Source organism: Argiope bruennichi, chromosome 2 (assembly GCF_947563725.1).
Source record: "Argiope bruennichi chromosome 2, qqArgBrue1.1, whole genome shotgun sequence".
In the NCBI taxonomy this organism is placed as follows: domain Eukaryota; kingdom Metazoa; phylum Arthropoda; class Arachnida; order Araneae; family Araneidae; genus Argiope; species Argiope bruennichi.
Window position 1 is genome coordinate 75,419,132 of NC_079152.1, and position 26,970 is coordinate 75,446,101.

Consider the following 26,970-nt stretch of genomic DNA (forward strand, 5'->3'; position numbering starts at 1 on the left):
GATATTAAGATCACTTTCATGTATGAGAGAATAGATAGATGACAACCAACAATTTATAATGGATTTAGTTCAAAATTTAATCTTGAATTCTATCAATAAAATCATAAATTTTATCAATCTAGCTCCCAGAGTTTTCAGTTACTGTACTTGTAAGTACACTCATGGACAGTTAGATTTTTTCCTGAGGAATTTCTGCTGGCATTTGCTGGAAATCTGCTATTATGGTTTAAAGACCAAATGCAGAATTCCATCCGTCTAACTTGTAGCGTTTCTGGGTTATCGTGCTTTAAAATTAAAATAATTTGAAAAATTGGCGGGTTTTTTTTTTTTTTCGTATTTACAATACTTTTTCTTTGTATAGAAGGCAATAAAATTTGTAAAGAAACAAAAACATTAAAAAAAAAACAGTGTTAATTTTTATTATACAAGAATTCTTATAATCAGCGAAATATATTGAAATCTTTTGCATTTTAGATCAATTCAGTATTTTTTTAATATACAGGGTGGTTATAATTAAAGTCCCACTTTGAAATGGTCATAAAAGGAAAACTAATATACTAAATGTTGTCAAACTTGGTAATAGCTTAAAGGAGGTTATGGTAATTTATTTTCCATCAAAAAAAAAAGGGGGGAGGGGGGGAGTGTTCAAAAAATTCCCCAGCAAAATTGAAATGGCCCTATATGCAATATTGATAAACAATATAAGACATGAAGGCAATGGTTTAAAATTTGTTTAATCGATTCTGAAACGTCTTACAAAGCATGTTCAATGTGTGTTATCTCAAAAACACTGTTTATGGTGATAATATAAACAATTTGGCGGAACTGAAAGATGCGATACACCGACATGTGAGTAACATTCCTCCTGATATGTTAAGAGCTACTCTTGAGAATGCAGTAATGCGATTTAACTTGCTTTCAGAAAATGGAGAACGACACCTTGAACATGCTTTGTAACACGTTTCAGAAACGATTAAACACATTTTAAACCAATGCTTTCATGTCTTATATTGTTTATCAATATTGCATACAGCGCCATTTCTGCCCGGGCGGGAAGTTTTTGGAACATCCCCCCCCCCTTTCTTTTTTTGGTGGGAAAGAAATTCCCATGACGTTTTTTAAACTATCACGAAGTTTGATAACATTTGGTCCAGTAGTTTTCCTTTTATGGCCATTTCAAAGTAGAACTTTAATTATAACCACCCTGTGCATACATATATACAAGGTTTTCCAAAGAAACTGGGACAAGATTTTATACATTAATTATTACTATTGTAGACTTCCAATTCCAAAGTTTTCAAAAAATGTTTGAAATATTCTGGCTTCTGTAGAAGAAGGTAATAAAAAGTTACAAACGTTAATTTTGAATATAGCTTCCATAACGAAAAAGTAACAAAGAGTGAAATGTTTTTCTTACATTCATCTAAAAAGATACGAATTTTCATGCTCTATCTGTAAAATTTTCTGAGATACTAAGAAACAAATTTATTGAATTGCACTATTTTTCCATACTACAAACCAGTATTTGAATGAGACTTGTACAATAATTTTGAGGGCTAATATAAATATCACGAAAGTTTATTAAAAGGGTAGAATCAGAAAATAATAATGTATTAATAACTTTCATTAAATATTTCAAAAATGATCAGATAATTCATTAATTGAAGTGCTTAAAAACGTGATCAAAATAAATATTTTCGATAACTATACAAAGTTGCTTTCTTTTCATAATACGAGCGAGTTCCTCTCTTGTGTCTTCAAGACAGGCTTTTTGATTTTGTCGATGAAAATATATAAAGATCTATACTGATACTACCAAAGCCAATTCATTACCAAATTCAGGCATATTACCAATTAAAACTAACTAAATATATTGGTCAACATTCAGCATAGTGTTGTATAAAATGAAAACAAGCGAAGAGTTTCTAAAATTTCCGGCTAAAATAATAGAATTCCGGGATAATATCAAATTTGTATCTCTGAAAGGCCATAGCTTCAGTTTCTATTTCAAACAGCAAATTTTTATTTATTTGTCATTTATGTATTTGCGTGGTAAAATGGAGGCATAAAGTCTCAGCAAATGTTTTTATAATTTACATATATAAAATATCATAAGTTCTATTTGAAAATAGAGAAAAGCCATAACAAAGTGAGGTAAGGGGAAGAGGACTGACAGCATTTTATAAAAAAAATAGCAATAACAAAGAAACAAGAAAGTTATAGATGATTAAAGGGAACAAAACATAATAATGGATGCACAGTTAAAAAATTATTCAAAGAATTTAGTTATAATGTTATAAAGAATAATTTTTAATAATGAAAATTTTCTCCATTTTTAAAAACTTTTGATTAACTTGATTTGTTTCATGTTCATAAATATCATAATTGAGTTTTTTAATCATTTTCTGATTAGTTATCGAATTTCGGATACTTCTGTGTTCTCCCTGAAATTACCTCCAATTTTAATATTTTCAAAACTTAATTATCAATTAATGGATTAATTTAATTAGATATTTGATTTTATATATATATATATATATATATATATATATATATATATATATATATATATATATATATATATATATATATATATATGTATGTATGTATGTGTGTGTGTGTGTATAGTTAAAAAATTATTCAAAGAATTTAGTATATATATATATATATATATATATATATATAATCAAATATCTAATTAAATTAATCCATTAATTGATAATTAAGTTTTGAAAATATTAAAATTGGTGTAATTTCGGATTATGTGATATATATATCACATAATCTGGTAATGAATTTGCAAAAAAAAGATTTAATTATATTTATATGAATTATGAAATAAAGGCTATAGAATAAAAAATAATTAAAAGAATTTTTTTCACCATCTGTTTTCACGATGCAATCACTTAAACAGAATCATTCAAATTGGTTCATATAAGAAGTTATAATTAATACAATTCTATCTGTTTTGTTCATTTTCACCTAATAGGGACTTTGAAGGAAGCACACCTATATTTGTTTTAACTGAGCCTGATCTTCTGAGAGATGTTTTGGTTAAAGATTTTCACATATTTCATTCCAGAAGGGTATGGAATCTTAATTTTTTTGTACTTTATATACCTAATATAGTATTCAAGGAAGAACAATTACGTCACATTTCTAAGCATAATTCTTCCTGAGGAAGAATAATATATCTTCTGACGTTTTCCTTTCTGGCTATTACGATAATTTTGATTCTATTAATTCCTCATAGTACTAAAAACGAAATGCCACAAAATAAACATCATAAATTTTAGTTATATGATATTAATCTGTTTGTTAAGATTTGAAAATATTATGCGTTTCCTTTTCTCATAACATGCATGCTATCATATAGAAGACTGCAGTTAGCCGCAACAAAGAAACGAAAAGCAGCAAGCCACTAATGTAAAATATCTCATACAAAAGATGTTAAGAAAGGATAACAGATAACAATAATTGGAGGATTTTCTTTTGTTACTTTCCACAACACTTTTTGGGTTCGTTCCCTTTTTCTAAACTTGAATCAATTGTTAATAAGACAAGATAGATGCCCGCCGATGATGAAAAAGAATCCAATCTTATTTTTAATTGAACTGAAAAAGAAAGAAGTCATTTTCCCCAAACAGAAATCAAAGTATTTAGTCTATAAACTTATTCATTTTGTCGATATTGCTTTTGCGCATGTGTAAGAATGCGTTTAATTCGTCAAAATAAGGGTGAAAGGAAAGACGAAAAGAGGGGATGTTTACATTTAACAATAAAATAAATTCGGATTATTCGCAGATTTAATTAAAATAATACAATCAGAAACGACACGCTATTTGCATACACGTGAAAAAAAAAATTGAACATAAAATCAAGGTCAAAGAATAACGAAAGAATTCCGGAAATCCTTCTCTTAATCAGATAGAATTGTCGAAAAGCGGTCATTTCAGAACACTGAAACGAACAGTACTTGTTATATGGATCTATCATAAAGCCATATGTTTTTCTTTACAGCGTATAGACGTATATGATCCTCTAACCAAAAATTTAGTTTCTCTGTTGGAGGGAGAAGACTGGAAACGTGTTCGCACGATCATCACTCCTGCGTTCACTTCAAAGAGAATGAGACAGGTATGCCTCTTGTTTATAGCTATATGAGTATGAATAAAATGTGGAGTGAAATTAATCTCAAACCACAATTTAATGTAATTAGATTCAAACAACAACAAAATAATAAATATACATATGCAAGTTGATTCTGAAATCATCGGATAAGCTTTAAAAAGGGGCAGATATATAGAACGAAGTCATTTTTGAAATAGAACAAGAGGTCTCAAAAGCAAACAGCGACCTCTAAAGAGGACCAATGAATAAAAGAAAATTTAATTCAGAGATATTAGAGATTAGATTCAAAGATTGAAACAACATTAGGACTAATTCGGACGAACTTCGTAAATTTGAATCGCAATCGAGAGCAACACATAAGATGACATCTACTCCTCATACTTTCCTCATTTGGCCTTCACGAGCTTTTACAGCTTTAGTGGAATTATGTTTCTAAACTGGAACCCCCACCCCACCCCGAGCGTAATCAAAGACCTGACCATCAGGTCATCGGGAATTTGATGTGCAGTTAATTAATGTAAAAGAAATGGATCTATCGGATAAAAAGCACAGCACAGGCTTAAAGGATAATAAATTCACAATATGACATGAAAATTTCATAAGTAACATTATTAATCATATCTAGTATAGTACTAAATATATTGGCAAGTAAATAGTAAATAATAGTAAAAAGCAAGATTTGCTTTCAAAAATCGAAAGCCCATTTTGGAGAGTTAAAAGTCCAATTTTGTTTCAGATGGGATCTATCATAAATGAATGTTCAAAATCATGTATAGAAAACTGCGAAAAATCTTTCAATGAGGGAAAATCTGTTGAATGCAAAAGGTAATTATTTTTATACTTAGTTAAACAACTTTTTATTCAAAATTCGAATACGTTTTATTGCTATGTATATTTTAAAAAATTACTACAATGGTACTTTTATGTTAAAATTAACTATTAATGTATCAAAAACAATTAAAACTTCATACTAACTGAAATAATCAAGATATCTTTCACATTAAAATAAATTATTTAACCAAAGATAAATAAAAAATATTATAGGTAACACGCAGTGGTGGATTTAGGTAATTTGCGACTTTAGGCAGTGCAAATTATTCGATCACTCTTTTTACAAGATTGTAAATGCATATTTCTGCCTATTTTTATATGTTAACGATTAATTTTTTTGATATTTTTTATTTTATGAATTTCGTATATATGCATTTTGTTTTGTTTATCTACTATGACTCCAGACCGTCCGGCATCTACGTCTGTACACAATATTATTGATGTCGTCGTTCGGTGTTTTTAAATATTATGACTAAACGAATGTAGTGAAATATATAGGCTCATGACCAATTACATTTAATAAACTGCTAATATTGTCTTAATATTTTATAATATATATAATTCCTATTTTATTACAGTCTTTTTCATTTGGCAACTAAAAAAATTAAATTTCTTAGTCGACTTGTTGCAATCTACCCTCAGTCTAGCAGCTCTAGGCAATGTCTAATTGCCTAGAGCTGCTAGAAATTAATCACGTATGCTTATGGAACATAGAAATCCCTATTTTTGAATATATGCATATATTATCGTTCCAAATATTCTGGTTCTTTTTTTATTTGACTCTTTTATACTTTTCCTTTGAATATTCTTTCGTTTTATTTCATTCGCCGAAGACGAACTGTTTGATTCTCATTTTACAGCTGTCCTTTTGGAACACATTCTAATTGGACGTCTAACGGATTTATGAATTCCCCTAATTTTATCTTAGTTTTGAACACGTTTTGGAAAAGTGAAATTTTTTAGGATCATAATTCTAAAAAAATTCTCAGATTCAAAGCATGGAGAATTACAATTACCAGTCGGTATGTATCAACTAAATATTTGGAAATTTCGCGACAGTAAAATACGTTCAAGTGACAGTACAATAGAAACTAATCTAAAGTATTTAAAAAAACATTTCCACTTAGTTTTCTAACAGTAATGAAGTGCAAATTTGATAAAGCTACAAGAAATATACTTTTATATACACAAAATTTGGTAACCAATTTAGAGTCTAAGAAACCAACTAAAGGCAAATCAGAAATTAGATACGAACGTAAACTTCAATCAAAAAAGAGTATCTAAAAGTTAAATAAGTCTTTATTTAACCCAAATCCTTTAGCTTATTGGAAATTCTTTCCCTCTTTTTAAGAAATTAGCACATTAAAATATAATTTTGACATAAATTTTATTGAAATTAAAAAATTAAAATTGTCTCTAAACCGATACTCGTTATTCCGACACTCAAACTAGTTCAAAGCATATGCTACAACATATTGTTTAGTTATGAATCATTATTCCTGTTAAAACTTGAAGGAATTTTATAGAATACCGAATATTAACTGGCAACGTATGAAATGAATAAAAATTTCACGCATTTCCAGGTATTCTACAGAATTCCAAATGTCAAACCTGCGAAGTATGATATCCATGCAAGAAAAAGAGCATGTTTCAAAAACTATATTCGATGATGGATTAAACGAGCATGATGAGGACATGTTTACCGAAGAGATTTCAATTTCTGCTACTTGTTGCAAGCGTTTAAAGGAAACATGAAATGCACTTACATGTACTAGATATCGTCAAAAAAAATTTATACCTTAAGTGGACATTCAAGTAAAATTAATGAAAATGATATTTCGTGCAGTCTCTGTTTCTAAACTAATAAACATTTTAAATAATCATGACATTTTCTTTCTTTCCTACATGTCATTTATCATTCTATAGAATGCCTAGGTATTATATATAATGCCAAAGGAATGCATATAATAATTCTCGTATTTCATACTTTGCTTGAAAACATTCGGCATTCTATAAAGTACCTAGATATTTTATAGAATGCCAGTGTTTTCCCAGTAACATAACATATATCTCAGAAACAACGTTCAAAAATAAAGCGTGAAAAAAAAAACGGTGCAAAGAATCTATGTAAAATGTTTTCTTTTATTGCTAATTTCTAATTACATATTTTTTATACAGCATGTTCAATACTTTTACCATGGACGTCATAGCAAAAGCTGCTTTTGGTACTCAAATCGATTCTCACAATGATCCTGATAATGCCTTTTTAAAGGAAGCTAAAAAGAATTTCGTGGAACCAAGAATCCTAACAATACTCATCGCACGTAAGTATTTGAGCTCAATATTAATTTTTCAAGTGGTAAATACTATGAATGATTCTATGAATTTCAAACTTTCATTTCAAAAACAAAGACGAACAATTGTTAAACATTATATATACCAGACATGATTAATTTCAAGCGGTATATTAAAGAATTCTAGGTGTTACGAGGTTAGTATTCCCAAACCATTGTCAGGGCATATCTTTTTGGTCTTCTGATATTTATTAAGATGGCGATAACTGAATTAAATGAAAGAACAACATATCTAAACAAAATCGCTGACAAAACATAATTTAAATTTCTCTTGTAGCGATATAATTGCGTGTTCGATGGTAACTGTTAGATTAGAGCTTAAACGTTTTTTCCAGTCAATTGAAAACCACAATCTTTGTGAAGAACTTGGAATATGGTACGATCCTATTGGATTATTAACCAGCCCATATCGCAGTATATTACATTAGGAACCCAATTACTTTCACGTTCTTTGTCTACTCTTTTATATTAGTAATTGGGAAAAACATTCTATATAACAATAGAAATATATGGAATGTGGATGCTGCATTAAAGCTGAGAATTGAAATTTTTTGTGTGCAATGATTTTCATATTTAGTTTAATTATTTATTCCTTTATTCGGAGCCTTCTTTGCATGATAAATGGAAATTTCCATGATAACATTTAGCAAATGAAAAATTATACTCAAAACTGATTTAATGTAAATCATTATAGAGAGTTTGAACTTGTCATTCCACTGTTTGTTGTGATTGGAAGAAACGTGCGATTTCTTGAATAAGGCTGAGGCTTAGCATGTAAATTTGCATGCTGATAGATATTTCCAACATGCTGTTTTTTAATTATTTTATATTATATATTCTGACTAGGACTTTTTAAAATATTTTTCCTTTAATCTAGAGCATGAATTATATCACCCTGATTCATTTCACATAAAAAAAAATCACGAAAAGAAGGGTTAAGATAAAAATCTGTCAAAGTTTGAAAACAAATGGGACTTGTTTCTTATTTTTAAAAACATCCCATACTGGATAATTATTAATTCTCACAATTTTTTTTTTTATAATATGAAAAGTTACTTTTTTTATAAGTACAATAAAAATTCATCTCTTTCAGTTATTCTTCCTTCGTGGATATTACTGAGACTCTCTATATTCCATCTGGATAGAAATCACTTCTTTCAAAATGTCATAGAGACTGTTATTAAGGAAAGGAAAAAAACTGGGAAAGTAAGTTGATTTTATGTTGCAATTTGCTATTATCTGTTAGTATTTACACTAACATTTTCAAAAATCGTTTTCAACTATTCCTGAACTTGTGTTTTTTCTTTCTTAACGTTGATTTAAAATTTGGAACTTCATATAATTGCATGAATAACTCGAGATATAAACTTATCCACCAATGCATTGCATCAAGGACTATTACCTTTCAAAAAAACTACTATTTATCGTGTTTTATGCAGCTAGTTCACTTTCTAATGGTCATTTTGACCGATAAAAGTGTGTACTTAGCCAGATCTCTCTCAGCAACTTTGATACAACAAAATTTGTGAAATGCATTATATTATTTTATGAAGTATCAATTTCAGATCAGCTATTTTTCTTTTGGCGATTAATCCATAGCATGCAGTTAATAAGACCCGAAAATCGAATTGATGTTTCAAAAGCCTTTTTTCCAACAGAATAAAACCAATACAATTGTAATCTCAAACATATAGACTAAATTTCATATATTTAAATCTTTGAATGTTTTGAGTTATCGTGTTTATGTGCTTGCGAAACTACAGACCGACATACAGTCAACTCCTTAACGGATTTGGCTCCAAATTCGGTAAGTATCTACGCTTTAGATGTTAAACCTCTAAACTAGATTTTATATACCTAGCCCTTTTCGTTTTGCAGTTGAGTAAACTTATATTTGGACAAACAAACTGACAGATTACCTCTGAATGGATTTTGCTCAATCTTTGATAGAAATCTACAAATTTGTTGTAAAGACCACAAACCAAATTCCATTGGTCTTGCTCAAAGCGGTTTTTGAGTTATCGTATTCACATTTAGGCATACTGCCAAAGACGTGTTTTTCGAACTCAAGAAAGTTTGTAGCATGTAAATTCTTAAAAATCTCGAGTTTGAATTTTTGTGATGATTTCAATACTTTCTCTATATTCCGTATACGAAAAAGTAAAAATTCTTTTAGATTAATTTTTTTTTCTTAGTAACTCAGTAAATTATACCATTTCATTTAATACAAATGATTAAGAATATTAAAATGCCTTTTTATGTTAGAAGTACAATGATGTCTTGCAAATCTTAATGGATGCTGCCGATGAAAATGAACAATCACTAAACTCAGAAGGGTTCGAAGATGAAACCGACCGATTTGGAAGTATTGCAGAGAGTAATGTATCTTCACTATTCAAAAATAAAAGTAAGTTTAACATTATCTTTTGCAAACTGGCATAAAGTTAATAAATATAATTTAACATATAATTGTATTGATTTGTGCTTTAAATTAGAAATTGGTCAATGTCCATCTATAGAACAATAGGAATTTAACCAAAATTAGATTCGAAAGATAAACAGAAATTGACCAAAACCAGATCCATAGAATCAAAAGGAAAAGTTGTTTAAAGATGTCTTTGCTTGACCTAGAACTATTAAAATTGGCGCACATATGTTTTTGATGATGGAAAATTATACCTCAGAGCAATAAGAATTTAATTAAAAATTAAGAAAAATTTTAATGTTTTTCTGCCACAACTTTCGAAAATATTACAGCGCAAAAATAACTTTTACTTAACGATAAAATAAAAATGTATTATTTGATGTATTATATATTCTTTTTTCTTTTTTTTTATTCTTTTGATGCATGTATTATTTTTCTTTTTTTATTAACTTTTAAAAAGTATCTTAAACATATTTACAACAAATTGAAAAATAACATTATATATTACAATATCATGAAATGAAACTAAAATAACTTTCAATATTGCTGTTATTATTTAATTCCGATTTTTTCCCCCTTGTTCAGTAGCTTTCAATATAAAACATGTTTTTTTTTAAATTGAATATTTCGTTAAATTTGAAATTAAAAGTTAATTTTGGAATCAAATAACAGTGAAAAGTTTCTAAACTGCGTCTATTTTTAAATACCGTTGTTCTTTTCTGTGTTGTAATTGAATATCAATAGATATAGAGAGAAAATTAGAGAAATGCATAACATAATGAACAAAATAGCGCAATGCTTCTAAAATAAAACAAATTAAATGCCTGTCAGCCTTTCAAGCAGCAAAATTTTTAAAATATTTTGATGAGGAAACCATTAAGACCAAATTATTCAAAAATTTTAAGAAAATTTATAACAATCATTAATCGCGGCGAGCCAACTAGTCGCCAAAGGCTTGTTTGCGTGGTTTGCGAAATTATGAAGAATAATTACAACTAGCAATACAACTATCAAGCACATGTACAAGTTTAAAAAAAAAAAAAAGAGAAAAAAAAATTACAAAATTTTTTTCTTCAAAATCTAACAAGTTTAATGCAGCTGGAGCTTCGTATCTTTATTTTGCATCATTATTTTAATTTAAAGCATTGTTCTTTTTTTTACCTTACTTTACTAGGTATCTTTGTTTCTCTATTTCAGAACTATCTAAAATTGAGTTGTTATCGCAATGCGTACTGTTTTTCTTTGCGGGCTTTGAAACTACAGCGTCAGTGCTTACCTTTTTGGCATACGAGCTCGCAATGAATCCAGAATGGCAAGAAAAACTTATTGAAGAAGTAGACAAGGCTTTTGAAAAGCACGTAAGCATTGCTTTTAATTTTGTGATAAATCGTTGTTTTCATAATGAGCCATTTCAAATCTACAATTTTCATTCAATAAGAACTAATCAAGGATTAAAATTCCATATGTTATGAAATTCTACATTATTTTTCTGCAGATCTTTTATTTATATTAGTTTATATGTTACAGCGAATGCTTCTTAGTGTGATCGAGGTAAATGCTATCATATGCGTTATATTATCAAAATCCTCTGTATAGAATTGATTAAATACCGGATGGAAGTAATTAAAAAAAATTGTTTAATGTGATGATTACATCGTTGACTTGACTATAGAATTGATCGATACTTCATTTTCTATTTAACACTGATGCTCGCGGAAAATTTCTTACTCCATTTGTAAAGAACTTTCTGGCTGTAATTTTCCCACAAGATGGAGATTCACATTTTTAAAAAATCTGGACTAGAATAATCTAGAGTGGTTTAAACAGACAACTATTCTGCAAGGTCCTTTTTAAAAAATTGTGGTTCAGATATAAACTAGTATTGTCCGCGATTTATTATGAAATTAATATATACATAAAAGAACTAATTTGAGTCAACGAAATGCTGCATCACAAATGAAAATTTCATAGCCGCTTTGTAAAATTAAAAAAAAAAAAAAAAGTCTTGAGCTTTTCCTGACCAAACAATAAACTTTGATGATTCTGATGGGAAAGAAAACGTTCAAGAAAACCCACCAAGGAACGCCACAAAGGATTAAACACTCAATATTTTGAAACCTGACATGTATCATCGCTCAACAACTTTTAAAAAACAAAAACAGCAGAGACAATATAAAAGTAAACTGTTAATTAATGTTATAAAAGTGGATTATTTTGTTTTGTTTTTGTTATCAATCGGTTAATGTTATCCCAAATTGATCTCATTAAAGGGCAACAACAGTACTACTTTACTTTATATATTTGTTTTATTTAACGAACTTATTAATTCGAACACAACGTGAAAATCAGTCTAGAAAAAAAAATCGCTTTAAAACAGGCAAAAAAGAAATTTTTTGTGTTTCATTGCATTCTGGAAATAGGCAATCTCAAAAAAAAATCTGATACAAATTAATTTGATTTTTAGCGTTTATCGAATAAATGCAGTATTCATGAATAGGGCAAAGTTTATACTTCGATAAAGTTGTTCATGACTTGAAAATTTCATTAATTAAACTACACGACACTAACAAGGCAAAGGAGATTTGAGAGAAACACTGGTTAAGTAAAGGTCCCGTTTTGAATTTACATGAGGTCTATTTGGAAACGGACCTGAATATTTGGATTAATTGTCAAATAACAAAAACGATACATCATTTCATCAGTTTCCCACCACTCTGCAAGTATCCAAACTTTCGAGAGAAAGTCTGGTTGACGAAAATAACGCGCAAATAGCACCTTCACTTGATCTTTTGGCGGAATCAGATCAGAATCCGTGATCCTCTAAAATCGAAACCTAATTGTCACACCACCGTGCTTATCCATTTGAATTGTTGGAAATGTAAGAGCATTTGATAAGCGGGGCTAATATTTATGGATTTATTATAAATAAATTAATACTCGTTATAACACACTGAGAAAAATAAGAAACTTTTTTATTAAATCAGCTTTACTTCTATCTACCAATTTCTATAAATGTCACTTTCAATAAACCAATTTTCCAAATGAAACTATTTCCAAGCCTCGAATAGATAATCTTCTCTATCCCTACCAGAAACTATCTTACCAAATCTTATCTTGTCATTAGTGCAGTGCAAAAGCCTATGAAGGAAGGTGTGACAGCGTCTTTCTCGATATCTGCCAAGTTAAAAATTAAGGCTTGCATCTCAAAATGGGTTTCATATTGCTTCAAAACAGGACATTAATCTTAACACATCCCACTAAACTTTCACCAGCAATGTAACATACCCTTCTTGGGAATTAATGTTTTGAAAATATGATTATTTTCATCAACAAACAGAATGGGAAACTGCATAGGTTGACAGAACTCTAAATGTGGTTCAGAAGCATACATGCAATAAAATTCGTTCTTAAATGTTTAATTTATCCTGCTTTAAAATGAAAGTCAAGTACTTACTTCCCTCAGGTCCCAAATACCAATATTCAAGTTCTGATAGGATGACAAAAATTAATGTAGATTATCAGCAAATAAAAAAAAACACTTTAAAATGTTAATGTCGATGGCAATTTTTTTTCCAGTCTGAAATGAGCTATGACGCTGTACGAGATATGAAGGTACTGGACGCCATAGTGTCAGAAATATTGCGAATGTACCCTGTCGCTATATTGTAAGTAAAAATTTGAATAATTTAAAATTATAAATAGAGTCTGTAGACCATGTACTATGGCAAAGAATGAATATTTAAAATTTATAAAAACTTTTAGCTGTAGTAATTATAGTTATGAAAAAATTGTTTCTAAAATATAAAAGGAACAGCCGACAAAATATTTATGAAATTTAAAAATTGAATTCTATGGTGGAATGGAGATCATTATGATCCATGCAGTGGAAGCAACAGGATGTATGTTTTCTGGAATATTTCTTTAATGATAACATTTCACACAAAACAAACACAAACACGAAATACAAGACAAGACATTCAAACGCGCATTTCTCTTACAGAGCAGCATCTCATCTCATTATCTACAATAGCAATGAACTATGTGATGTTTACCTACTCAGACATCGCCATCTATTATCCAAAAGAGAATATAGAGTAATTCAAAGAATACCACTACACAAAAGTATTGTTGTAAATAGATTTGAGCCCCATATTAAAAAAAATGCATTTATACATTAATTAATTTCATATATTAATTTATGTAAAAATGATTTCTGGAAGTAAAAACTTTCACATTATATATTTTAACAATATAACATTTATAGACTTAAAATTCTCTGTAAATTGAGTAATGCGTGCAAAAACCTTCAAAACTCGTTAAGGGCAGATTTTCTAATTTAGTGCACATTTATTCCATTAGCCGTAAATGCTTCTTCTTGTGTACAGCCGACCACCTTGGCACCACTAAGCGAAGCCGTTTCGACAGGATTTGTTGTGGTCAACTACTGTCTTTAACATAGCCGTCCATAACACCAGCCGACTGACATCCTCTTCGAGGCAGTTTACCCCCAGCCACAAAGTGGTCAAACTCTGACCTTCCTCCTGATCCTTCCCTACGCCTATCATCCTATTAAATAAGAAAATCTCCTCAAAATTCTCAATATTCCTCCAAACTATCGTTTCACAACAAAAGAAATCGAAAGACTTTAAATCTTTCAAATAATGGGCAAAAAACTGACATTTTTAACATCATGTCCTTCATTGTTTTAAGATTATCTGCTGCCATCAGTATTGTACTTAAGTTCTCATTTCCTACTTTCAGACTCTTTTTAATTTCGACATTTCTATGCATTCCTTTAAATAATGATATTGAATTCCAACTCCACCATTGCATTTGTTTCCCCGCATTTTCCCAAATATTTGGAAGTATACCGAAAATCTCACATGTCCTAATATAATTTGGATTGTCAATGGGCGGTATCTTCTTATTTTTATTTCAGGGTTAGGAATAAAATCATATAGAATAGCAAATGCTCTTGGCGAAAGAAATTTTTTTAAATTTTACTAAATTTTTAATTAAAATTTTAATGTTTCTACCTCAACAATTTCGGAATACCTTATAACACAAAAATTATTTTTCCACCATATTAAAATTAGTTTTCGATTATTCAGTCACTCTAATTTTATTTCTTATCTCTTATTTTAATGTTTTTAAAATGTTATCCTATTTTACATTAATAATACTAATTTTTTTTTTGTGTGTGTAATGCACCAATATACACAGGCGTTGCAATGATATTAAATATATTTTTACTCGCATTTTATCGCTAGGATAATAAATCTTTAAAAATAAAATAAAGAGAAGCAAATGCAGCCTCAAATCTTATCAGCTACGATGTTTCCTATGGAAGTTCGAATCTCCTTACTATTTACTATCAGTGTTGTACTGATAAGATGATGACTTAAGTACAGTGTTGTACTGATAATAAGAGATAAGATTTGCGAAAGCCGATTTCAAAAAAGCAAGCTATCTTTATCTATCTTTGAATTTAGCTATCTTTGAAAGAAATTTATAAAAAGTTTCAATTTACATTTATGTATATTTTTAATGTAAAGTAAAATATCAAATAAACTAATGAGAAATAAAAGAAATATCCACTATCCTCAAAATATCCACTATGTCCATAGTCATTTATTTGTTGTGTTTTCAATTTTTGAGGGCGTTACTGAAATTAACATAAGGAACGTAATTAAAATTATTACGTAGTAAGATACGAATCGGTAAAAAATATAATATTTTCAAATAAAACAATATTTAGAACATAAATTTCGAAGAAAAATTGATCACTTTTGATCGAAAGATGATCCGGCACATATAATCCAGCTAAAATAGACATTTTGAAATATAAAAATTATTTTGCATGTGTGAGTGACTCGCATATTAATTATTTGATTTTTGTCTGGTGTTTCAATATTTTCAATAAAAACCGAAATTCTAAAAACTCGAAATTTTTTTCAGAAACTGACCACTTATTAAATTTAATGAGCTGTTTTCGAAAACACACAGAAGGAACCATTGCATTTGACAATCCTTAAATTTTTCTTTAAAAAAATTTCGATAATCACAAAGAGATAGTATTTAATACAGTAAATAAAGAATGAATTACGAAAATATCAATGAAATATCATTCTAGGAAAAAAAAAAGCATATATTGTTTGTCAACAGATTCTAAAACCTTCCTCGCTTTTGCGCATGCGTTAGGATGGGTTTAATTCGTCAAAAGAGGGATGCGAGGAAAGATGAATGTTTACATTTAACAATAAAGTAAATTCGAATTACGCGTGGACTGAATTAAAAGAAAGAAACAACACGATACTCACATACTCGACATACAAATACAAAAGAATTGAAAGAAAAAGTATTTAATAAAGAGCAGAAATCAAGGTAAAAGAATTATGAAGAATTTCGGAAATGCGCTAATCCTACCTCTTAGATAGAATCGTTGAAAAGTGGTCGTCTCAGGAAACTGCAACGAGTATATATCATAAAATTAAAAATATTAATGCAGAAACTAATCATAAAGAAGTTTATTCAGCAAAACTTTAAAAATCTAACACGTACTAAATAATTTAAAAATGTATTTATAATTACCAGTGTTGATAAATAAAATAAGCATTAATAATTATTTTTCAATTGCCAAAAGTTAGATTAGCAGAATTATTTCAAAATAAAGAATTATTCGAGGTTTCATTAGTTATATTACATACATAAAGCATTTCTTTTCTTTAAACAAAATCTATTTTTTTCCAGAACTGAAAGAACAGCTTCTGAAGATTACGAACTGGGAAACACCGGAATAAAAATCGAAAAAGGAATCCGTATTGCAATTCCTATATATAGAATGCATTACCATCCGGATTTATTTCAAGATCCGGAAACCTTTAATCCGAATAGGTAAAATTTACTTCATTCTGATTGTTTGAAATTCACATTAATGAAATTAAATCAGTAAGATTATATTAGATTTTAAACTTTTAGCTTTTAATTTCAAAAATGTTCAATTTCAAATCTTGTTTCAAACTTTAAAACGGCCGCGGTGGCCTGGTGGTAAGGTCTGTTGTCCGTTAAATCCATCCTGACCAAATGTCCTCCCGCTGGTGTGGTGTGGAGAGGGGGGTGCCAGCTCAGGTGCCGTCCTCGTCATCTGACCGCGGTTCAAAATTACCAGGTCCGTCCCAAAATAGCCCTAGTGTTGCTTCAAACGGGACGTTAATATAACTAAACTAAACTTTAAACGAATAATTCTTATATATATATATATATATATATATATATATATATATATTCCTTACCTACCTAATTTATATATATATAAATTTATTTCGTGTATCTCGGAAACGGTTCAAACGATTTGGATCAAATTTTATATTTAAATAAGGTTTTACTTTTTATGTATTTAGTATTAGTATCTTTCCTGAAAAAATGAGATTTTACACAAAAAATAGTTATTTACAAAAATAATTAACTAGTAGAATAAGTATATGCATCTTCTGCGTCGAAGCATGAGCAGTGCAGTATAGTGGACAGAACAGCAAGAATGGTGTATGTATTGCGGGCCTCCGATTCGAGTTGCGCTTTTTGCTTTATTTTTTAACTTATGCATTCATATTTAATATTTTTGCTTTTGAAGTTTATCTGTATCTTTCTGATAAAGAAATGATTTTACACACACACACACACATACATACATACAAAAAAAAATCTTCATAACTAACTATTAGAGCCTTTTTTAATCTGCTCTCATGCTAACAATGTCATATAACGCCATTTCGGGCCAGATTTTACCAAGGTAAAATTGAGTGCAAGTTCAAAATTATGAGTAATGATACATAAACTGTAAAATGAACACTGTAATGTAGCAGATTGTTTCGAATAACATATTAAGCTAAGTGCATTCACGATTCTTTTATTTAAATGACTAGTTTGTATATAGTCAAAATTGAAAAATAATCCTATATAATCAATAATACTGAATTATCCAAATTAAGCTAAGATCCACTTCGAAATGGAATTTTAGCAAAATTAACTAACCACACAAAAAAAATTAGGAATGTTAACATTTATCCTGATAAGAAAATCGAATGTTTGTGCGCGTGTGCGTGTGTGTGTGGGGGGGGGGGGGTAGTGTGTGTGTGTGATCTACAACACAGAATGTTTGATTTAGATTTATTAAATTTGGGACAAATGTACTTTAGAAAGAGAAGAAACGCAGTATTTGGTTGAATTTTTAATTAGAATTTCAGTTAATCAAGAATTTCAAAATTAAAAAAAAATTCAAAATTAAATTATTCAAAAATTAATTATTCGTTAATTCAACTTGAATGTTTTGTATTTATTTTCGAAGATATTGAAAATATTGTTGTACATAAAAAAATTTACCGTAACATAAAATACAAAAACGTATATTTTTAATGACATCACTTTGATCGTCATCCCCTTTTTTTCCTAAATTCAACAATTTTTAAAAATATTTTTGTGCTATACACCCGTCATTGTCACTTTTTGGAATGAAATCTAAATAAATTTCATGATTGTACAAATATTTATTTTCTTTTTTCAGTGCGTATGATTTTTTGTTTCCTTATTTTACTTCATCAATCTTTTTAAGGAGTTTATAAACAAAGACTTCTGAGAAAATAAATAATATATTCAATTTGCTAAAAGATTATATTGGTTATCCTTTACTTTTATTATTATCATATTTCAATCCACTTAACATATTGGCATGGGGCCCTCATACAACAGAAGTAAAATAAAACGTATCATTTTTATGTTAGCATCAACTGCGTATATAATATCAGAAATAAGAAACTGAAATTAACAGAATTAGATAGCACTTAATTAAATGTTAAACGACGTGAACAGTTACATTTCCATGTAAATAATATGTCTGTAATATAATTTCATTGAAATCTGGCGAAAGACCAACTAAAAATTAAATTTATATTATTTTTCAAAAATGAAGCCTTTCTTTACTTAAATGTTTTTAATTCAAGATCACTTTTCACTTTTACTGCGGTAGAGGGATAATAGCAAGTAGAAAAGTTTGAAAAACTCCTATATAGAACAATTGCTTTTATTGTCTTTTTAATTGATTCAGTGAGTTAAGATTGATATTATAAAACCTTTTACAGATTCATGGACCCATCAGGAAACAAGACATCACCCATATGCCTATTTATCCTTTTAATTGATAATATTCGCTTAGATGAGATCGATAAGATTAAAAATTTTAAAAATTCATGGATCCATAAAAAACAAGGCATCACCCTTATACTTATTTAAAATTTTGATTGATAATATTCGCAGAGTTGAGATTCATATTATAAAGCATTTCACAGATTCCTGATTCCATTAGGAAACAAGACATCACCCATATGTTCCCTTTTAATTGATAATATTCACTTAGTTGAGATTGATAATATAAAACATTTTAAAAATTCATGGATCTATCAAAAACAAAATATCACCCGTATACTTATTTAGCTTTATGATTTATAATATTCGTAAAGTTGAGACTGATATTATAAAACATTTTACGGATTCATGGATCCATCAGAAACAAGGCATCATCCAAATACTTATTTAAAATTTTGATTGATAATATTCACAGAGTTGAGATTCATATTATTTTCATTTCATAGATTCATGATCCCATTAGGAAACAAGACATCTTCCATATGTTCCCTTTTAATTGATAATATTCACTTAGTTGAGATTGATAATATAAAACATTTTAAAAATTCATGGATCTATCAACAAAAAAAAAAACATCACCCATATACTTATTTGCCTTTATGATTGATAATATTCGTAAAATTGAGATTGATATTATAAAACATTTCACAGATTCATGGATCCATCAGAAACAAGGCATCACCCGTATTCTTATTTACCTTTCGGTGCGGGACCGAGGAACTGCCTAGGTATGCGCTTTGCACTGTTGGAAATCAAAGTGTGTGTGGCTAACATATTAAGGCACTTCAGATTCCGCAAGGATGCAAAAACGCAGGTATGACTGCATTTATTATTATTATTATTCCTACAGTAATTGATACTCTCTGAAGGGTTTAATGTACTTTAAAAACAATATTAAGATGTTCCGTAGTTGTATATGAAAAACATTTTAATGCTTGGTCAACTAAAAGAAATTTATGAAATGATTTATGTATGCAATATAATTCATGATACATCCTACTTATAAAAAAAGCATTAAATAAAAACTTGTTTGGGTTTATTATTATTATTATTATTATTTATCAAGTTTTAAGCGATCTCAAAGAGTTTTTTTAATGAATTCTAAAATGAAGCAAAATAACAAATAAGGAGTTAATGGGTTTCCAATTGGATTGATTGTTTTAAAAACACTATAATAATAATAATAATATTACATTGCCCTTCTTTTACATTTTTGAAGGGATCAGAAGAATAATGGTGTAAACTGGGAGGGAGGGGGGATGTAAACCGTGGAAACTCACTTGCATAAACAATCATGCTCTGAGAGGATAAATAAAAAGGGGTTTAAACACCGGGCAAACCGTTATAGAAGGGATTGTAAAAGCAAAGTTATTTACTATGAGGCAAATGAAATTGAAAGAAAATGGTATAGAATAAAACTCTTCTATTTTCATGAAAAATAGCACCATTTATTGTCTGGGATTTCTTGAAGAGTTATCTGTGTCAATTTCAGCAAGCCTTCACATGTATCATGTACAATTTTTCGATGTATATATATTCGGTTATTAACGGTTTTCCCAAGTTCGAAAACACTTGTTTTAGCACCCTCAGATTTCCAGGACATGTTTTCCTGCAGAGCAGTTTTCCAAAATTTACATTCCACCGCCTTCTCTCTATCTCCGGATTTACACTACTGTTCGCTAGTGCTTTAAAAAGATTTTTTTTTTTTTTTTAAAGGGAGGGGGTAATACTGAATCTTCTTACACGAATAAAGAGTGTTTTAAAACAATCTTTTAAAAAAGAAATCATTAAATTATTTTAAATTTAAAAAATGAAAAATATTATAGAATATCTTTTTTTATAAGTATGATGTGCATAAGTTATAATTCATGCTACATATGATAATTTGTTGCTCAAATAAGACTATGATATTTATAAATAAAAAAATATATCTCTCATTCTGGAAACATCATCATCCCAACAAACAAAATGATGATACAACTGAAAATATCAAACATACTACGGTGCAATAAATAAATAAATAAATATAAGATTTTACTCACTAATACTACAGAGAATTTGCACTGCACATTATAGGTTTAGAATCTAATAGACGAAATAGAAACTCGGCAAAGTCTAGTTGTAAAGTGTATTTTCAAGTATATTTTTTACTTTTTTAAAAATAGCAGATAATTAATAAAATAATTATTCATTATACATTTAACTATAGCTAATGAAGCTTTTAATTAAGAAATTTGAATTAGTTTTAATTTAGTTTAAAAATTTAATTTTTTTAATTTAGTTTAAAAAACTAAGCTCATATTTTTTTAAAAAATATTTATCAATAATTCATTACCAATTTTGATCAAGATAAGCACCTTCAAAACACCGGTCGAAAAATCAAAAATTATGCAAAGTAGACTTCAAATAATTTCATTCAACAAAATCAGGGAGTTTTTTTTAATAGTTTTTTTTTATACATTTAGGCTACGAGTTTCTATCTAGTGTTTTAAAAATTTGATTCGTCTTTTAAATCAATAAATGCAAAAAAATGCGTAGAGATCCTGAGATATAATATAAATTAAATATGAAACAAAAAAAAAAGTCATTTAGACCTGTTCAGAAATAATGTTTTAAAAATATTTTTTGTTTGGTTTCAGGTTGTTGTATTTATACCCTGTCAATACTAATTAACTATTCACAAACAAATTTCATTTTGTAAATTTATGCCGCATCTTTTATTTTTTCACTTAGAATAAATTTTATTTAAATATACTAATGCATAAATATGACACTTATTCTTGAAAAATTCAATTAAATAAAATTAAATATGAATTTTAAATATGAATTCTGGGAAATAGGATAAATTGTATTTTCCAGTAGCCTTTTGATTTTTTTTTTTTTTAAGAAAGAAAAGAAAGCTTTTATAGTAGTGATATTTTTAATTTTTTGATGCAAAGCTGCAATCATTTTAAAATGAAAGATAAAGTAAGATTAGGTCCATAAGTACTACCAATACCGTGTTCCGAATAAAGATCAAAACATATGGGTTTTTTTTTATATTGGACATTTTATTTTAAATTATAAAATTGCGCTAACTATATCTATATTTCAAATTTCCAAGCCGGAAAAATTATTATTATTCATTAATACAAAAAAAAAATTAAAATTCCTAATTACTACTTATTATTTATCTTAAAATTTTATTTATGACATAAATAAAAAAATTAACAGGATTAAGCAGGAATAAAATTAAAATGTAGTAGAACACATCAAAAAGACATTCACTGAAAAAAAAAACTGATTCGATTAAAGAGTATAAAGCCATTTTAATAAAAAAGAATTAATCAACTATAAGTAAAAAAAATAGTTGAGATTGGAAGAAACAACAAACAGCCTTATTATCATCTGAAGCCCCGGGGGTCCCAGATTTCTAGTTACAATCTGAATAAAATTCAAAAACATTTTAATCCTGCAGTGACGATCAGATATTTGTTGGCTTGATAACAAGAAAAGCAATTAGTTTGTTAAAAAGTTAAGTGTATCAGTGTCATAAAACGTTCAAGAGTTAACTACATTATCTTTCATTACTTTTTAACAAATAAAATACACAATATTGCGTATCAAATGGTTTTAATGAAATTTTAGAAACTAAATTAGTGAATTTCTTCTCCCTTCTGATATAATGTCTTTTTTTAATTTCTTTAGGTAAAATACAAAATGGGAGGTTTCCTATCTGTAAATGATCTGTATCTGGCAGTAGAAAAAAGAGTTAATGTAAAATAAAAAAAAAAAAATGAATGCAATTTATAAACTTTTCACAATGAAGATTTTTTTTTTTTTTTTTTTTTTTTTACTAACTTCAAAGTATAAACATTGTAATTGTAAAACTGTGTTCTTTAATTTTCATTGTTCATATATTTTTTTTTTTTTTTTGTCTTGAGTATGGCGATATTTTGCAAACACTCTATGAAGGAACAAACGGAAATGATTTTAATATGCGGATCAATGCAATAAAATATGCATGAAATTTGAAGAATATTAGTTACTATATACAACTTATACAAACTACTTACGTTACTTACTATTACAAACTATACGTTACTCATATACAAAAGTATGAAACTACGAAAATTGAATGACGTCATTAAGGAGCTTTAAAGAAAAATATACAGCTGAAACAGTTGTTTTCAAGTCCATTACTTCAAACTAACAGATGATAACGGATACAATAAGATACTCAAAATAGAAAAATATATGTACAGAATTTCTTTTTTAGTAAAAGGTAACACTAATAAGCGATAGTGAAAGAAATTAAATATAATTAATAAAAATAAATGCAGATTTAACTCAGCGGATTATATCCAGTACTAAATAAAACAAATAAAAAAAACAATAAATACAAAATGGGAAGATTTAAACAACTCACTCGTCCAGCTCTTTGATTTTGTTTTCGATAGCTACAGGAAGTTCTTCATAACAATGCAATATCATTTTCAAGGAGCTCCAAACTCTTTCAAAAAGAACTGGTCTCTTGCCATGAGTTTCTAATTTCACAAATTCCAAATACTCTTGTAGTTCCTTTATTCTGAAACGTTTTATTATTCCCTACATAAGACAAATAAACGAAATTTTCTAGCACATACTTTAATAAATAATAATTTTAACGAGAAAACTATCAAAAGTCGTTAAATTAAATCTAAAATTGTAACTACCTTATATCTCGATTTTCTGCTACGGCGTGCCATTGAATATTGAACAAATAAAATTTGTTTATATAAAATCAAACAAGAAGCTGCATACATGAAATTCAACAAAACTGAGCATATCTCCGAATTTTTTTAAAAATCATTTCTAGCCTAAAACAGAAAATATTAAACAGCACGAAGCTTGTTCTGAAAGAATCAGAATATTCTTTAATCAACACCTGTCTAATGATTTGTTCCAATAAAAAAAAGTAAAAATCATATTTCACTTTTCCTATCATAATATTTTTTTAGTACATCATTTTTTTACATCGAATTCTTAGAAAACTATTAGGCGCAGTTAGGAATAATATATTTGTTTTTCATTAAACAATAAAATAATAACAAGATAAAACAATAAGCAATAATAAAAATAGACAAAATAATAATAAAATAGTAGCATTTCGGTACATTTTGTTAGATTAAAATTCATAGCCGAATAATTCCCGCAATAATACATAATGTAAGTTAAAGACCGACAAACTTCGAATTTACTTATTTTTACTCAAAATAAATAAATCGTAAAAAAAAATTTGATAATGCCAAAATAAAAATGACACAATATTCGGTATTATATTTTAATTTCGAATTAATTTACGAATACGAAATTCATGGTTTTATTCAAAACTGCATAATAAAAACTTTTTTCGGGCTTGTAAACATATATAAAATTAATAAATTTGTTAAACACGTATGAAAGTTTGATAGTATAGAATAAAAATTCTGCTTTTAATTAAACATTTTTTTGAAAAGTATTCTGTTTTATTAATTCATTCAGTTAACATTAAACAGGTGACAGATAACTAACAGTAAGTAGCATTATTAAATGCATACATGAATATAAACTTGATTGAGGTTTAATTTTAGATAGTTAAACCAAATCGACTATGGTGTGCATTTAAAGTAACTAATTGTTTTATTTCAGAAGTTTTCGAATAATGTAAGGTAAACGAAACTAGTTGTAACGCAGCATTTTTGGAAAGATATCATACTTTTATATGTCTTTGCTATTTCTTGCTTATACTTACTGTTTTTATAGCTTAAATATTCATTCACAAAATGTATTTGAAAATTAACAATCTTGCAAATTTTAGCAGCAGAAATATTTTTTCAAAGCTTGTCAGCTGTTACAACTTGCCCCGGATATGGGACAAATTGTAACAGTAAAAACAAAAATATTTAAAATAATTTTTTACTATTATTTCATTAAATAAAATACATAAGGCATTTGAAATTAACATTTTGCAGAGTGGTAATAAATAGTATCAAGAGATTTAAGGAAAATAAAGATAAAAATTTTTGACGAATCAACATCAAAGTCAGTTGACATCAGAATTGTAGTTAATTCAAACAAATGATAAATTGCTTTCTATCATAAACATTTTGTACTTAATTCAGCAATCTAGTCATTCATCTTCATCAAGATTGCGTACAAATGATATGCTGCTTTCTATCGTACGCATTTTGTTCTCACATTTCATAACCTAATGTGAAGAACCCATTCTTCTCTACCCGAGTAGCAGACACCGATGGCGTGTTTGTAATGTTTTGGCTTCAGGAAAGGAGGGTTCCCAGTTAAAAATCCGACTTGCTGAAAAGGCGCCGTGCAAGCGATTTAGATGTGCATTAAATTTCTCAAGTTTGAACGTTTTTTTCCCCTGGTATAGTGCGAAAGGAGGTGAAAGGATGAAAGCTGAGTGCTTTCTTTGTCATTTAAAAATTGTTCAAAACTAAGTGATCCATTTCGAAATAATTTTGACTTCGCTTAATAATGGGATGTTAATGTTTACATGCTACAATATAATATATCGTCAAAGTTACTGTACACATCTCCGCAAACAAAACCATTTTTTTTTCCTTCCGAATCTGCATATATGCCCCCCCCCTTTTTTTTTTCTTTAGTTTTCTCTTTTGGATCCCCCCCCCTCCTTTAAACTTTTTTCTTTCTCTCATGCTTTCTTCTTGCTCCCATTTCCTATTAATTTTATTGTCGCTTTCTTTTTCTATTGCTTTTTTATCAAAGGGATGAAGCTGGAATTTTTCCTTTTATTATTATTTTATTTAATCAAACGAACCTCTATCAGACTCTCAGATGGGGAACAGTCAGTCATTAGGGAGATACCTGATCTCTGAGGGTGCTTGCAGATCCAGATTGAATCTTCTAGGGGGCCCTTAGGCAGTGGAAGTCTTAATGTCTCCTTTTCCATTCCCTAACTTCCAAAGCCAAATACATTTTTTATTGACTTCAATTTCATCTCTATTTAAGAAATTTTAAGTAGCAAATTTGAGTAATAATAAAACGTTAAATTAAGAACCACTTTCAAAAAATTTAAACTAAGTATATCAGGTATATAAAAATCAAAATTTAAATTTAAAAGTAATTTTATATGAAATAATAAAAAAATGACAAAAATGTTTTAATACAGTCTAAATTCTATTTAATGATAAGATCGGATTTTTTTTTTAATTATAAAGATATACATTCAAAGCCTTATAAATTTAATTTAGAAAAGATAACCTTTTAAGAATATTGTTAGAACAATAGTCCAACATTTAATCTGAATAAACTCATGTGCTCAATCTTCAAAAATTCAATACAAGGAAAAAATTAAATTACTCTGAAAATACTGCAAAAAATCACAAGGCTTTAGGGCCCCAAAGCATTTGTGGAACTTAAATTATTTATTATTTTGGTTCAGAGTGTTTGCTAAAATTAAAAGCAGAAAATCTTACTATGTGAATAAACTTAGAATAAAAATAACTCTCATAAACTGTAATAAGTTACAACTTGTCTAACTGCATCGTTTCTAACAAAAATAAATTCTGTGATTAGTTAAAAAAAAAAATAATAATGCAGCCTTTTAAAATTTAACACATAGACAAAATAAATAAGTAAAAACATTTTTAAAAGATCTAATTAACTTATTTTAACTCAAAATTTATGAAATGACTTTTTTAAACCCATTTATAATAATATAAAATATATATAAAATTATATAAAATATATTATATAAAAAAAGGACAGTGTGTTGACATATTCTCATAACCAGTTTCGGCTGAGCACTGACTATGTAGATGTAATAAGGCTATCAAATTGGCATAATATAAGCAACACTGGTGTCAAATTAACATTTGACACCATCGGCATTCCTACAACAAATACACACAAAAAAAATAATAATAATAAAAAGTGATTCTTCAGATATCTGCTTCATTCTAAATAGTTACTTTCTAACAAAAATACATATTAAGTAGATATTTTTAATATCATAAACTTTTCTATCAGACATTTTTTTCCATATATTTA

General features: G+C 28.1%; 2 protein-coding genes across 2 annotated transcripts in view; one reads left to right on the plus strand and one right to left on the minus strand.

Annotated features, from left to right (window-relative positions):
• The window catches only part of LOC129960878 (cytochrome P450 3A24-like), a 29,011-nt gene extending 6,246 nt beyond the window's left edge, over positions 1 to 22,765 (plus strand). Inside the window, exons 4-14 of the mRNA XM_056074590.1 lie at positions 2,990 to 3,086; positions 4,021 to 4,137; positions 4,868 to 4,956; positions 7,141 to 7,286; positions 8,410 to 8,522; positions 9,582 to 9,723; positions 10,939 to 11,099; positions 13,318 to 13,406; positions 16,492 to 16,635; positions 19,591 to 19,753; positions 22,627 to 22,765. Coding sequence (XP_055930565.1) covers positions 2,990 to 3,086; positions 4,021 to 4,137; positions 4,868 to 4,956; positions 7,141 to 7,286; positions 8,410 to 8,522; positions 9,582 to 9,723; positions 10,939 to 11,099; positions 13,318 to 13,406; positions 16,492 to 16,635; positions 19,591 to 19,753; positions 22,627 to 22,704 — 1,339 coding nt within the window. The 3' untranslated portion in view covers positions 22,705 to 22,765. The remainder of the gene's footprint in view (positions 1 to 2,989; positions 3,087 to 4,020; positions 4,138 to 4,867; positions 4,957 to 7,140; positions 7,287 to 8,409; positions 8,523 to 9,581; positions 9,724 to 10,938; positions 11,100 to 13,317; positions 13,407 to 16,491; positions 16,636 to 19,590; positions 19,754 to 22,626) is intronic.
• LOC129960885 (E3 SUMO-protein ligase PIAS3-like) overlaps positions 1 to 26,970 on the minus strand; it is a 70,614-nt gene that overhangs the window by 42,499 nt on the left and 1,145 nt on the right. The window contains exon 2 of the mRNA XM_056074598.1: positions 23,348 to 23,506. Coding sequence (XP_055930573.1) covers positions 23,348 to 23,412 — 65 coding nt within the window. The 5' untranslated portion in view covers positions 23,413 to 23,506. The remainder of the gene's footprint in view (positions 1 to 23,347; positions 23,507 to 26,970) is intronic.